Source organism: Ranitomeya variabilis, chromosome 5 (assembly GCF_051348905.1).
Source record: "Ranitomeya variabilis isolate aRanVar5 chromosome 5, aRanVar5.hap1, whole genome shotgun sequence".
NCBI lineage: Eukaryota > Metazoa > Chordata > Amphibia > Anura > Dendrobatidae > Ranitomeya > Ranitomeya variabilis.
The window spans coordinates 59,186,225-59,202,221 of record NC_135236.1 but is presented as its reverse complement, the minus strand read 5'-3'; the positions used below and the strand labels follow the sequence as shown (position 1 = coordinate 59,202,221).

At 44.1% G+C, this 15,997-nt stretch overlaps 1 protein-coding gene across 1 annotated transcript in view; it reads left to right on the top strand.

Moving 5' to 3' along the window:
* The window catches only part of LOC143774465 (hepatic lectin-like), an 89,895-nt gene extending 77,568 nt beyond the window's left edge, over positions 1 to 12,327 (top strand). Inside the window, exon 7 of the mRNA XM_077262081.1 lies at positions 11,847 to 12,327. Coding sequence (XP_077118196.1) covers positions 11,847 to 11,973 — 127 coding nt within the window. The 3' untranslated portion in view covers positions 11,974 to 12,327. The remainder of the gene's footprint in view (positions 1 to 11,846) is intronic.
* The last annotated feature ends 3,670 nt before the right edge of the window (positions 12,328 to 15,997 follow it).

Here is a 15,997-nt window from a genome sequence, read left to right as displayed (position 1 = left end):
AAGGCTTTCTATGGCCCACAATTAGAGAGAGAGGTGGCACACCCAGGAGTCAAGACTGGCACACAAGCTGAAAGGGCAATATTACTCTCCCACTGTTTTTTTATGTATTTTTTGTTTTTTAAGGGAGACTTTAGAAACCAAATAATATTTAAAAAAAAACAAAAAAAAAAAGGCTTTCTATGGCCCACAATTAGAGAGAGAGAGGTGGCACACCCAGGAGTCAAGACTGGCGCACAAGCTGAAAAAGCAATATTACTCTCCCACTGTTTTTTTAAGTTTTTTTTTTTTTATTTTCAGGGAGACTTTAGAAACCAAATAATATTAAAAAAACCAAAAAAATAAATAGCCTTTCTATGGCCCACTGAATGAGAGAGAGAGGTGGCACACCCAGGAGTCAAGACTGGCACACAAGCTGAAAGGGCAATATTACTCTCCCACTGTTTTTTTATGTATTTTTTGTTTTTTAAGGAAGACTTTAGAAACCAAATAATATTTAAAAAAAAAAAAAAAAAAAAAGGCTTTCTATGGCCCACAATTAGAGAGAGAGGTGGCACACCCAGGAGTCAAGACTGGCACACAAGGTGAAAGGGCAATATTACTCTCCCACTGTTTTTTTATGTATTTTTTGTTTTTTAAGGGAGACTTTAGAAACCCAATAATATTAAAAAAAAAAAAAAAAAAAGGCTTTCTATGGCCCACAATTAGAGAGAGAGGTGGCACACCCAGGAGTCAAGACTGGCACACAAGCTGAAAGGGCAATATTACTCTCCCACTGTTTTTTTATTTATTTTTTGTTTTTTAAGGGAGACTTTAGAAACCCAATAATATTAAAAAAAAAAAAAAGGCTTTCTATGGCCCACAATTAGAGAGAGAGAGGTGGCACACCCAGGAGTCAAGACTGGCACACAAGCTGAAAGGGCAATATTACTCTCCCACTGTTTTTTTATTTATTTATTTTTTTTTCAGGGAGACTTTAGAAACCAGATAATAAGAAAAAAAATAAATAAATAAATAGGCTTTCTATAGCCCACTGAATAAGAGATAGCACACACAGCAGTGGCACACAAGCCCTGACTGAGGCCAATATTTTTCTACCACTGATTGATGTAGTGTTTTTGTGTTGAGGTAGAATTTAGAACACAAATCACGGAAAAAATAAATAGGCTTTCTATGGCCCACTCAGTGAGAGATGGCACACACAGGGATGGCACTGTAGCAGAAATGCCAATCTTAATCTCCCACAAAAAAACAAACAAAAAAAAAACAGGGACTGTCCTACAATTACTATCTCCCTGCAGTAATGTAAGCCAGGTATGGCAGGCAGCAATAGGAGTGGACTGATGCACAAATTAAATAAAAAGTGTGGACAAACAAAAAAGATAGCTGTGCAGAAAGGAACAAGAGGATATGTGCTTTGAAAAAAGCAGTTGGTTTCCACAGTGGCGTACACACAGCAATACAGCTATCACGGAGCCTTCTAGGGCAGCCCAATGAGCTACAGCGCTGAGGAAAAAAAAAAAAAATAGCTTCAACTGTTCCTGCACACCGAAGGTGGTGTTGGACAGTGGAAATCGCTACAGCACAAGCGGTTTGGTGGTTAGTGGACCCTGCCTAACGCTATCCCTGCTTCTGACGAAGCGGCAGCAACCTCTCCCTAAGCTCAGATCAGCAGCAGTAAGATGGCGGTCGGCGGGAACGCCCCTTTATAGCCCCTGTGACGCCGCAGACAGCAAGCCAATCACTGCAATGCCCTTCTCTAAGATGGTGGGGACCAGGATCTATGTCATCACGCTGCCCACACTCTGCGTTCACCTTCATTGGCTGAGAAATGGCGCTTTTCGCGTCATTGAAACGCGACTTTGGCGCGAAAGTCGCGTACCGCATGGCCGACAAGCACAGGGGTCGGATCGGGTTTCATGAGACGCCGACTTAGCCAAAAGTCGGCGACTTTTGAAAATGATCGACCCGTTTCGCTCAACCCTAGTCGTAGCAGATCGTTTGGAACTTTCTTTCGTCGCTGGATCTCCCGCTGTCATCACTGGATCGTTGTGTGTGACAGCTATCCAGCGATGCGTTCACTTGTAACCAGGGTAAACATCGGGTTACTAAGCGCAGGGCCGCGCTTAGTAACCCGATGTTTACCGTGGTTACCAGCGTAAAAGTAAAAAAAAAAAAAAAAACGTACATACTCACATTTTGGTGTCCTTCAGGTCCCTTGCCGTCTGCTTCCCGCTCTGACTGTCTGCCGGCCGGAAAGTGAGAGCACAGCACAGCAGTGACATCACCGCTGCGCTCTGCTCTCACTGTACGGCGGCACTCAGTCAGAGCGGGAAGCAGACGGCAAGGGACCTGAAGGACACTGAAATGTGAGTATGTACGTTTTTTTTTTTTTACTTTTACGCTGGTAACCACGGTAAACATCGGGTTACTAAGCGCGGCCCTGCGCTTAGTAACCCGATGTTTACCCTGGTTACCCGGGGCCTTGGCATCATTGGTCGCTGGAGAGCGGTCTGTGTGACTGCTCCCCAGCGACCACACAATGACTTTCCAACGATCACGGCCAGGTCGTATCGCTGGTCGTGATCGTTGGTAAATCGTTATGTGAGACGGTACCCTTAGGGTTGGAATTAGGGCTAGGGTTGGAAATAGGGTTAAGATTAGGCTTGTGGTTAGGGTTAAGGATAGGGTTAGGGTTGTGTTGGGGTTACAGTTGTGGGTAGGGTTGGGATTAGGATTAGGATTAGGGTTGGATTTAGGGTTACGGGTGTGTTGGGGTTAGGGTTGTGGTTAGGGGTGTGTTGGGGTTAGGGTTGTGATTAGGGTTATGGCTACAGTTGGGATTAGGGTTAGGGGTGTGTTGGGGTTAGTGTTGAAGTTAGAATTGAGGGGTTTCCACTGTTTAGGCACATCAGGGGTCTCCAAACGCAACATGGCGCCACCATTGATTCCAGCCAATCTTGCGTTCAAAAAGTCAAATGGTGCGCCCTCCCTTCCAAGCCCCGACGTGCGCCCAAACAGTGGTTTACCCCCACATATGGGATACCAGCGTACTCAGGACAAACTGGGCAACAACTATTGGGGTCCAATTTCTCCTGTTACCCTTGCAAAAATAAAAAATTACTTGCTAAAACATAATTTTGAGGAAAGAACAATTATTTTTTATTTTCACAGCTCTACGTTATAAACTTATGTGAAACACTTGGGGGTTGAAAGTGCTCACCACACATCTAGATAAGATCCTTTTGGGGTCTAGTTTCCAAAATGGGGTCACTTGTGGGGTGTTTCTACTGTTTAGGCACATCAGGGGCTCTGCAAATGCAACGTGATGCCCGCAGACCATTCCATCAAAGTCTGCATTTCAAATGTCACTACTTCCCTTCCGAGCCCTGACGTGCGCCCAAACAGTGGTTTACCCCCACATATGAGGTATCAGCGTACTCACAACAAACTGGGCAACAAATATTGGGGTCCAATTTCTCCTGTTACCCTTGTGAAAATAAACAATTGCTTGCTAAAACATCTTTTTTGAGGAAAGAAAAATTATTTTTTATTTTCACAGCTCTGCGTTGTAAACTTCTGTGAAGCACTTGGGGGTTGAATGTGCTCACCACACATCTAGATAAGTTCCTTGGGGGGTCTAGTTTCCAAAATGGGGTCACTTGTGGGGGGTTTCTACTGTTTAGGCACATCAGGGGCTCTGCAAACGTAACATGATTCCCGCAGACCATTCCATCAAAGTCTGCATTCCAAATCGTCACTACTTCCCTTCCGAGCCCCGCCATGTGCCCAAACAGTGGTTTACCCCCACATATGGGGTATCAGCGTACTCAGGAGAAACTGGACAACAACTTTTGGGGTCAAATTTTTCCTGTTACCCTTGGGAAAATTAAAAAATTCTGGGCTAAAAAAATATTTTTGAGGAAAGAAAACACATTTTTTATTTTCACGGCTCTGCGTCATAAACTTCTGTGAAGCACTTGGGGGTTCAAAGTGCTCACCACACATCTAGATAAGTTCCCTTGGGGGTCTAGTTTCCAAAGTGGGGTCAATTTTGGGGAGTTCCTACTGTTTAGGCACATCAGGGGCTCTGCAAACGCAACGTGACGCCCGCAGAGCATTCCATTAAAGTCTGCATTTCAAAACGTCACTACTTCCCTTCCGCTCCCCGACGTGTGCCAAAACAGTGGTTTACCCCCACATATGGGGTATCAGCATACTCAGGAGAAACTGCACAACAACTTTTGGGGTCCAATTTCTCCTGTTACCCTTGGGAAAATAAAAAATTGTGGGTTAAAAAATCATTTTTGAGGAAAGAAAAATAATTTGATGGGTTCAAAGTGCTCACCACACATCTAGATTAGTTCCTTGGGAGGTCTAGTTTCCGAAATGGGGTCACTTGTGCGGGAGCTCCAATGTTTAGGCACACAGGGGCTCTCCAAACGCGACATGGTGTCCGCTAATGATTGAAGCTAATTTTCCATTCAAAAAGCCAAATGGCGTGCCTTCCCTTCCGAGCCCTGCCGTGCGCCCAAACAGTGGTTTACCCCCACATATGGGGTATCATCGTACTCAGGACAAACTGGACAACAACATTTGGGGTCCAATTTCTCCTATTATCCTTGGGAAAATAAAAAACTCCGGGCTAAAAATCATTTTTGAGGAAAGAAAAATATTTTTTTATTTTCATGGCTCTGCGTTATAAACTTCTGTGAAGCACCTGGGGGTTTTAAGTGCTCACTATACATCTAGATTAGTTCCTTGGGGGGTCTAGTTTCCAAAATGGGGTCACTTGTAGGGGAGCTCCAATGTTTAGGCACACAGGGGCTCTCCGAACGCAACATGGTGTCCACTAACGATTGGAGCTAATTTTCCATTCAAAAAGTCAAATGGCGCGCCTTCCCTTCCAAGCCTTGCCGTGCACCCAAACAGTGGTTTACCCCCACATATGAGGTATCGGCGTACTCAGGAGAAATTGCCCAACAAATTTTAGGATCCATTTTATCCTGTTGCCCATGTGAAAATGAAAAAATTGAGGCTAAAAGAAATTTTGTGTGAAAAAAAAGTACTTTTTCATTTTTACGGATCAATTTGTGAAGCACCTGAGGGTTTAAAGTGCTCACTATGCATCTAGATAAGTTCCTTGGGGGGTCTAGTTTCCAAAATGGGGTCACTTGTGGGGGAGCTCCAATGTTTAGGCACACAGGGGCTCTCCAAACCTGACATGGTGTCCGCTAACGATGGAGATAATTTTTCATTCAAAAAGTCAAATGGCGCTCCTTCCCTTCCGAGCCTTACCATGTGCCCAAACAGTAGTTTACCCCCACATATGAGGTATTGGCGTACTCAGGAGAAATTGCCCAACAAATTTTAGGATCCATTTTATTCTGTTGCCCATGTGAAAATTAAAAAATTGAGGCTAAAATAAAATTTGTGTGAAAAAAAGTACTTTTTCATTTTTACGGATTAATTTGTGAAGCACCTGGGGGTTTAAAGTGCTCACTATGCTTCTAGATAAGTTCCTTGGGGGGTCTAGTTTCCAAAATGGGGTCACTTGTGGGGGAGCTCCAATGTTTAGGCACACGGGGGCTCTCCAAACGCGACATGGTGTCCGCTAAAGATTGGAGCCAATTTTTCATTCAAAAAGTCAAATGGCGCTCCTTCCCTTCCGAGCCCTGCCGTGCGCCCAAACAGTGGTTTACCCCCACATATGAGGTATCAGCGTACTCAGGACAAATTGGACAACAACATTCGTGGTCCAGTTTCTCCTTTTACCCTTGGGAAAATAAAAAAATTGTTGCGAAAAGATCATTTTTGTGACTAAAAAGTTAAATATTAATTTTTCCCCTCCTTGTTGCTTCTGCTGCTGTGAAACACCTGAAGGGTTAATAAACTTCTTGAATGTGGTTTTGAGCACCTTGAGGGGTGCAGTTTTTAGAATGGTGTCACTTTTGGGTATTTTCAGCCATATAGAACCCTCAAACTGACTTCAAATGTGAGGTGGTCCCTAAAAAAAATGGTTAAATGGTTTTGTAAATTTTGTTGTAAAAATGAGAAATCACTGGTCAAATTTTAACCCTTATAACTTCCTAGCAAAAAAAAAATTTGTTTCCAAAATTGTGCTGATGTAAAGTAGACATGTGGGAAATGTTATTTATTAACTATTTTGTGTCACATAACTCTCTGGTTTAACAGAATAAAAATTCAAAATGTGAAAATTGCAAAATTTTCAAAATTTTCGCCAAATTTCCGTTTTTTTCACAAATAAGCTCAGAAATTATCGACCTAAATTTACCACTAACATGAAGCCCAATATGTCACGAAAAAACAATCTCAGAACCGCAAGGATCCGTTGAAGCGTTCCTGAGTTATTACCTCATAAAGGGACACTGGTCAGAATTGCAAAAAATGGCAAGGTCATTAAGACCAAAATAGGCTGGGTCATGAAGGGGTTAAAATTGCTGTTGGGAGAAGGCATCTTCAAGTATGAGAGACCACTGCCTCCTCATTGTGTTGTTGCATCCAAGTAAAATGTTAATAAATACATCACTAGAACAGGAATATATCACCAAGCTTAGTACAGGTCAGCCCCATACACATGTATAGCATGAACCTACATCTTTAATTATGTCTTTAACAATGGTAAGGAGATGATGGGAGTTTCTGTTGATACCAGTAATCATCAGACTACAGGAATGACAACACTGACAAGACTAAAGCAACAGCACTATTAAACCATATCGGAAAAATACTAATGGTAAAAACAGACACCATGATGACACACTGATGGAAAACACTGATGCCGTCTTTTACGTAGTGTTTTATATGGACATCTAAAAGGGGCTGTAAGAGTCATGTCGGTCTGGTAGTCGGGGGCAGGTATATCTCGCCCAGGTATTTGTCCTATGTGAATTAGACCGCTCAGTATCTTCAGGATACCGAGGGGTTAATAAGTGCAGGAATAAAGGCTGACCAGCTGGAGGTTTCAGGTGTCAGCCTGGGGCACACAGAATGCCTGTCTGTGTGAGACAAACATGAGTGAGAGCTGTGCTCATGATCTGTGTAATGTTAGCTGGGAGGGAGAAGCCCCCCCAGTTGTTAGATAGCAACGTATTTGTTTAGTTAGCGCCGGACAGGCTAGGATTTATTTTTATGTTTTGTTTTCTGTATTTGCTTTCACTTTAATAAACCTGACCTGAGGTCAGTCAACTTGGAAACCTGCTGTCGCCTCAGAGTTCAATGCACAAACCACGTGACCTTTGACCCCAGCAAAGGCGATCCCAGAGTGTTTTGTCACATTGTGGTGGAGAATGCGGGTCAAAATGATACAGTAAAACATCTGTGTGAATTGTCTGTAGATGGGAAAAATGTTGTGGCATTACTAGACTCTGGAAGTGTGGTGACTCTAGTGAAAGCCAGTCTGATAGCACGTCCAACTAGTCCGTCTGACAAGTTTTCTGTAACGTGTGTGCATGGTGACACCTGCTCATATCCTACAGCGGTCATATGTATCTCCACTCCCTATGGGTCTGTGCAACACAAAGTGGGACTCGTTCCCGCATTGTTACAGGATATAATCTTGGGCAGGGATTTTCCTCTTTTCTGGCAGTTGTGGGAGAATCAGTTGCTCCTTCACGGTAGCTGTGACCGTGAATCTTCTCCCATGCTACCTGGAGGTCCCGAGCTCCTGGAGGAGACCCCACAGGAAGATGCTGCTGGGGAGATTAGTGAATCTAACCTTCAGTACCCCTTCTCAGTTATGGTGGGGGAAACTGAGGAAACTGAGGAAACTCAGCGAGAGGCGGAGGCAGACAGCCATCCCGCACCCTGCCAACAGATTTGGGAGTCCAGTTGGATGACTTCCACAGCGAACAAATGAAAGATCCTACCCTGACTCAGGCTAGGAAAAATGTAAAAATGATAGATAGCGTACCCGTAGAACCTGACACTAGGCTAGCGTACTCGTACATGGTTCTTGAAAATGATTTACTCTACCAGGTAGAAAAAAAAGGGGAAGACACTGTGCAGCAGTTAGTGGTACCCAAACCTTATCGGCGGAAGGTACTGGACCTGGCCCATGGACATATAATGGGGGGACATCTGGGGGTACAAAAAACCACAGAAAGAATATTGCATTGTTTTGTGTGGCCTGGAATACACAATGATGTGCGTAACTATTGTGAGTCCTGTCCAGAGTGCCAAATCTCGGCACCTAAACCTCGGTACTGTAGCCCTTTGGTACCCCTCCCTATCATTGGGGTCCCTTTTGAGAGAATTGGGATGGATTTGGTTGGGCCCCTTCCCCGGTCCGCACGTGGGCACCAACATATCCTCGTCATCATGGACTATGCCACTCGCTACCCGGAAGCCATCCCTTTGCGTAACACTGCTACCAAAACGATCGCCAAAGAATTGGTGCAAGTGTTTAGTCGGGTAGGAATTCCAAAACAGATACTCACTGACCAGGGGACTCCCTTTATGTCGAGGGTAATGAAGGAGCTCTGCAGACTCTTACAAATAGATCCGTTGCGTACATCTGTCTATCACCGTCAAACAGATGGGTTGGTTGAGCGGTTCAATAAAACCTTAAAACAGATGCTCCGGAAGGCGATAGACAAAGATGGGAAGAACTGGGATTACTTGTTACCTTATTTGCTGTTTGCCATTAGGGAAGTTCCCCAGTCTTCCACAGGGTTCTCGCCTTTCGAGCTATTATACGCCCGTCGTCCCCGTGGACTGTTTGACGTCGCAAAAGAAACCTGGGAAGGTCAAGTCACTCCCTTTAAAACGGTGATAGACCATGTAACGCAAATGCAGGACCGTATTGCTGCTGTCATGCCCATTGTTAGGGAACATATGTTACAGGCCCAGGGAGCCCAGAGGCTAAGTTATGATAGAGGCGCCAAGGTCCGTACATTTACACCCGGGGATAGGGTGTTGATCCTAATCCCTACGGTGGATAGTAAATTTCTGACTAAATGGCAGGGCCCCTTTGAGGTCATGGAACGAGTTGGAGAAGTGAACTATAAAGTGCACCAGCCTGGTAAGAGAAAACCAGAACAGATTTATCATGTGAATCTGATAAAACCCTGGAAAGACCGCGCTGCCCTAACAGCGGATCTGCCCCGTCCGGTTTGCTCACCTACCGTACCGGAGGTGCAGATTGCCGAGACTCTCTCTGAACGACAAAAATCTGAGGTTAGGCTGTTTTTGTTACAGAACCAACAGTTTTTCTCGGAAAAACCTGGCCAGACTAGGCTAGTGAAACATGAAATTGTCACAGAGCCTGGTGTCACAGTTCATGTGAATCCGTACCGGATACCGGAAGCACGCCGTGAAGCCGTCTCCCGGGATGTGAAGGCAATGTTGGACTTAGGAGTCATTGAAGAGTCGCACAGCGCCTGGTCCAGTCCAATCGTGTTGATACCTAAGCCGGATGGCTCTATACGGTTTTGCAATGACTTTAGGAAACTGAATGCGGTTTCTAAATTTGATGCATACCCTATGCCCCGGGTCGATGAGTTGATCGATCGGCTGGGTAAAGCCCGATACATTACGACCCTGGATCTAACAAAGGGGTACTGGCAGATCCCTCTGGCCGAGGCGGCCAGAGAGAAGACGGCATTTGCTACACCGGAAGGGCTGTTCCAGTATATCTACATGCCGTTTGGACTTCACGGAGCCCCAGCAACGTTCCAGAGATTGATGGATCGAGTCTTAAGGCCCCATAGGCAGTACGCTTCTGCCTACCTAGACGACATCATAATTTACAGCGTGGACTGGGAAGCTCACCTCCGGAAGGTACAGGCGGTGATTGATGACCTGAGAGACGCAGGCTTAACGGCGAACCCCAAGAAATGTCACATCGGCCTTGAAGAAGCCCGATACTTGGGCTACGTGATTGGCAGAGGAGTGGTTAAACCCCAGATCGACAAAATACAGGCAATTCAGGGCTGGCCGCAACCAGTGAACAAGAAACAAGTTCAAGCTTTCCTGGGCATTGCCGGCTATTATCGCCGGTTCATACCCAACTTTGCGGCCATGGCTACCCCCTTGACGGCTCTTACCAAAGGGAGGGATTCCGTCATGGTAAAATGGACCTCAGCGGCTGAAGAGGCCTTCCACAGTCTGAAACGGGCTTTGTGCTCTCAGCCTGTACTAGTGACTCCTGATTTCAGCAGCGAGTTTGTGGTGCAAACTGATGCTTCTGATACTGGTGTCAGAGCTGTACTTTCCCAGGTAAGGGACGGAGTCCAACACCCGGTCCTCTACCTCAGTCGGAAACTGAATGTACATGAGCAGAGGTATGCCGTGATTGAAAAAGAGTGCCTAGCCATCAAATGGGCTCTCGACTCCCTCAAATATTACCTGGCAGGTAGGAAGTTTATGCTGGTCACGGACCATGCCCCTCTCAAGTGGATGCATCTTCACAAGGACCGTAATAGTCGGGTAACCCGGTGGTTCCTTGCCCTGCAGGCTTACTCTTTCACGGTGGAGCACTGCCCCGGGGTGCAGATGGGGAACGCCGATGCCCTGTCCCGAGTACACTGTTTCGAGAGTATTCTTGCTCGACCTGAGTGGTCTGAGCAGGGGGGGAGGATATGTAAGAGTCATGTCGGTCTGGTAGTCGGGGGCAGGTATATCTCACCCAGGTATTTGTCCTATGTGAATTAGGCCGCTCAGTATCTTCAGGATACCGAGGGGTTAATAAGTGCAGGAATAAAGGCTGACCAGCTGGAGGTTTCAGGTGTCAGCCTGGGGCACACAGAATGCCTGTCTGTGTGAGACAAACGTGAGTGAGAGCTGTGCTCATGATCTGTGTAATGTTAGCTGGGAGGGAGAAGCCCCCCCAGTTGTTAGATAGCAACGTATTTGTTTAGTTAGCGCCGGACAGGCTAGGATTTATTTTTATATTTTGTTTTCTGTATTTGCTTTCACTTTAATAAACCTGACCTGAGGTCAGTCAACTTGGAAACCTGCTGTCGCCTCAGAGTTCAATGCACAAACCACGTGACCTTTGACCCCAGCAAAGGCGATCCCAGAGTGTTTTGTCACAGGGCTTTAGACCGTGCTTCTGGCTGGGTCAAAAACGCCATGTCTCCAACAGTGCAGACAGCGTCCTACAAAACTGCAATTAAATATTCATACACTCCCGAACCCTTAAGAATTATATTCCCTCAGAAGATATCTATAGATAGATATCTATAGGTAACAGCACGGAATCCTAACATCTTGGCCACCAGGTGTCTATAGTCTTAATTCCAGGTAAACTAACAGCTCGACGTTACATTATATTTGTCATGGAAACAGTGGTGGGGTCATTTTTCTGAAGTGTATCAGGAGCAGTTTTTCAACATGACAGCGCCAAGCTGGATGTTGCATGATCATGATGCCTGCAGCATCTCCAGGCTTGTCTCCCATCGAGCAATGCTGGGATTTCATTGGTCAGCAAGTGCCCAGGAGCTGCCAGCAGCAGATCTTGATGATTTGCCAAAGTGCATTCAGTGTGGTAGAACATTCTACAGGCAACCATTAATTACCTAATTGATTGCAGCCAAGGCTGTAAGTGTGGGGACTTCTGTGCTTGACATTCATATTTAATACTGAATATGTTGATATGCGTTGAAAATGTTGTATCCATTTTTTTTCATCATTTGCATATACTGAACATGTTTATCATTGCCATCATTCTACTACTTTTCCTTATTGGTGTTGCAATTATAGTGTTACACAGTGTATTTATACTGTAGTAGTGACAGCAGAAGCCTTCTTGTAACTGGTTAAGGTGTGATTATCAATATCATTAGTCTAGATATAATCACCTTTAATATTGCTCACTTTCTTTTCAGGTATTGGAAAAAAGGAGAGCCAAATAATAACGATGACGAAGATTGTGCCCACTTGTGGACCTTTGGAGAGTGGAATGATGTTCCCTGTGATTATAAGGCTTATGGGATTTGTGAGAAGAAGCCCTGACGTCATCTTACCCATCTAGAACCTAATAGGGCTGACTATATGACTGAAGAAAATGAAGCTTCCTGTATCATTTACCCTTGCATGAATTATATTTTACATTAGTGTTGGGAAACGGTGGATAAGAAGTTCTCTTGCATGGACATTTGAGAGTTTTTATTACCACATAACCAATGTTACCAACAAATACTCTATTAGGTCAGTCTTTAAATGGTATAAGATGCAATTGGTAGGCTAAATGTAAAACTATAACAAAAATGTAAATATGCTAACATGTTGACAGATGCTACAATTAAGAAAGAAATATAACAACAAGTAATCAAAACAAATGAAAAACCCTTATATATAGAAGATTAAGGGAACAATATAAATTGAACTGGAGGAATGATAATGCTATAAGTACGTTTTACTATATTTGTTCAGGAGACAAAGCCCAAGACAAAAACAAAATGAACATATACATTAAGAAGAAAATACCGTATTTTCCAGCATATAAGATGACTTTTTAACCCCTGAAAATCATCTCAAAAGTCGGGGGTCGTCTTATACGCCGGGTACGGTGTGTGCAGGGAGCGGTCCTGTATGGTTCCCAGGATCAGGAGGAGAGGAGACTCGCGTGACCAGTCGCATCATCGAAGGTCCTTCGCTCAATGCATCCTTAGGAACGGAGGCCGCCGCTTGCACTGCTGAGAGCCGCGGGCCGTCGGAGGGTAAATATATCCCATATTCAATATTTTTATTCTTTTTTTTACATGAATATGTATCCCAAGGCCTGAAGGAGAGTCTCCTCTCCTCCAGTCCCTGGGAACCATCTGCACCGCACACGCCGTATAAGATGACCCCCGTCTTATACGGCGAGTATATCCCAAACTCCATATTTTATATGGAAAAGTTGGGGGTCATCTTACATGCCTAGCCGTCTTATACACCAGAAAATACGGTAAGTAAAAGCAATAGTGCATGTAAATAACACAAAAATGTTTAGAATTGAGAGTCCTCAGTGGTTGATACCTTTTAATGGCTAACTAAAAAGATGGTAACGAATTGCAAGCTTTCGAGACTACACAGGTCTCTTCATCAGGCATAGACTAATACAAATTCTGAAGAATCACATATTTCAGCACAACATAGAACAGAAAAAAAAAAAAAACATGGATAAGACAGGTGGCATGAAGCAGAATTACCATGAGTGATAAACAGTTATGTCTTTTTACATCAACTAAGGAACTTGCCCCTCAGACAATGAGGGGTCATCACAACAGAGACGCCAATCAGAGGACAATAAAACATTCCTTATCTAAGAACTGGCCCAACATTTATGGACATAACTGTTTATCACTCATGGTAATTCTGCTTCATGCCACCTGTCTTATCCATGTTTTTTTGTTTTTTTTCTGTGCTATGTTGTGCTTAAATATGTGATTCTTCAGAATTTGCATTAGTCTGTGCCTGATGAAGAGACCTGTGTAGTCTCGAAAGCTTGCAATTTGTTACCATCTTTTTAGTTAGCCATTAAAAGGTATCAACCACTAAGGACTCTCAATTCTAAACATTTTTCTATCTACTGGCTAACACGGTACCAAGATATATATCTTTCCTGTGTAAATAACACACTATTTTTGATTAAAGGAGCTTAAAAGCCATTTCACCAGAGTCAAGGTGTACCGCAATAGGAATGGTCCTAACCTCTAGTATTAAAACATTACCACGTGTCAAAGTGATGTCAATGTGAATTAAGGCCGAGCAGGACCAGGTCGCAAATGGATATCCAGCAAATGAAAAGCTATATAAACATTATGCTCAGAGGTCACAACCTTACCTGCACTAAGTGCGGAAACCTGAAATTTAACTGAAAAAAATGAACTGGAGTACAAGTTGGCATGCATGCAAAATAGCAGCATGTTCACACTGGCCATTAAACAGACAAAACCCAAGACAAAAATAAAATAAACTTATTCCCTGCTTTAACTAAATAAGTAAAAGCAATAGTGTATATAAATAATTGTTTACTAAGCACCATACCCTGAATTCATGTGACCAAAGACAGGATACAGGTCCCCAACACACAGAAGGACTGTATGATTCCTGGGACATTCACATGTTCCTCTTCCAATGTGTTGTACTTAATTCTGTGCACTATTTGTCATACTGGGGGTGTCTACGTTGGAGAAACAGGATAGAAACTGAGAGCGAGGATGAGGTCTCATCGTCACACAATTACAGACAAAAAACATTTACCTGTGGCCAAACTTGTTTTGTGGTCCAGGACACAACATAAGCAATATCAAAGTCATCATATTAAAGGACAATTTCAAATCGTAAAACATCGAGGGGTTTAGGAAAACATGTAATTCTTTAATATATTCTTTGATTCCCTCCACACAGGATTAAATCTGTCACAAGGATTTATGACTTACTACAGAATCTGATGAATCTGCTCCAGAAACATGGAGGGCACCAGGTCTCTGATCTTAGGGTACCGTCACACCGTGCAATTTTCGTCGCTACGACGGCACGATCCGTGACGTCGCAGCGTCGTATGAGTATCGCTCCAGCGTCGTAGACTGCGGTCACACTTTGCAATCACGGCGCTGGAGCGATGCCGAGGTTCGCTGGTAACCAGGGTAAACATCGGGTTACTAAGCGCAGGGCCGCGCTTAGTAACCCGATGTTTACCGTGGTTACCAGCGTAAAAGTAAAAAAAAAAAAAACGTACATACTCACCATCTGATGTCCGTCAGGTCCCTTTCCGTCTGCTTCCTGCTCTGACTGAGTGCCGCCGTACAGTGAGAGCAGAGCGCAGCGGTGATGTCACCGCTGTGATCTGCTCTCACTTTCCGGCCGGCGCTCACAGTCAGAGCGGGAAGCAGACTGCAAGGGACCTGATGGACATCAGATGGTGAGTATGTACGGTTTTTTTTTTTTTACTTTTACGCTGGTAACCAGGGTAAACATCGGGTTACTAAGCGTGGCCCTGCGCTTAGTAACCCGATGTTTACCCTGGTTACCAGCGAACGCATCGCTGGATCGCTGTCACACACAACGATCCAGCGATGACAGCGGGAGATCCAGCGACGAAAGAAAGTTTCAAACAATCTGCTACGACGTACGATTCTCAGCAGGATCCCTGATCGCTGCTGCGTGTCAGACACTGCGATATCGTAATGATATCGCTAGAACGTCACGAATCGTACCGTCGTAGCGATCAAAATTGCACTGTGTGACAGTACCCTTACAGGGACACTGGGACTGAAAATCTTTGACATCACTAATCTAATCCAATTAAGTATCTCAGCTCAGTCTCTTTATTTAAATTTCCATTCATGATGTTGTGTCTCTGCTCTTTTTGTGTATATATTTGTGTTTCTTCAGACCCTTTGTTCTACTATGCCTGATGAAGAGACCTAAGAAGTCTGACTCTTGAAAGCTTGCTCTGTAACATCATTTATTTTTGTTAGCTGTTAAAAGGTTTCATAACTGCAAGATTATTATTTTTATCTTTTTTCCACTGAGAGCAATCCTTTTTTTTTCAACTGGTTAACAAGGTACCAAACCATTTTTCTTTTGTCTGAATATAATACTTATTACAAGTCGTGTAAGTTAGTGTAGAAAAAGCTGCTAAAATAGCATAAATATCAATGAAAGTGCTGTATAGACTAACACAGATATTATTATTATTATTATTACTCGTATTTTCCAGCTTATAAGACGACTGGGAGTATAAGACGACCTCCAACTTTTCCATTTAAAATATAGAGTTTGGGATATACTCGCCGTATAAGTCGGGAGTCATCTTATATGCCGGGTGTCGTCTTATTCGGAGTGTGTGGAGCTCTGTGGTCTCTGCAAATGGTGTGAGGAGCAGTCCCGATGGCAAGGTGCCTCATCGGGAAGGTGTAAGTGAATCAAGCCGCCCTTGTATCCTATTACCTCCTCCTTCTGCCGGTGAGGCACGTTGTCATCGGGACCGCTCCCCGCACCATATGCAGCGACCCCAGAGCTCCTCACCTGCCGTATAAGACGACAC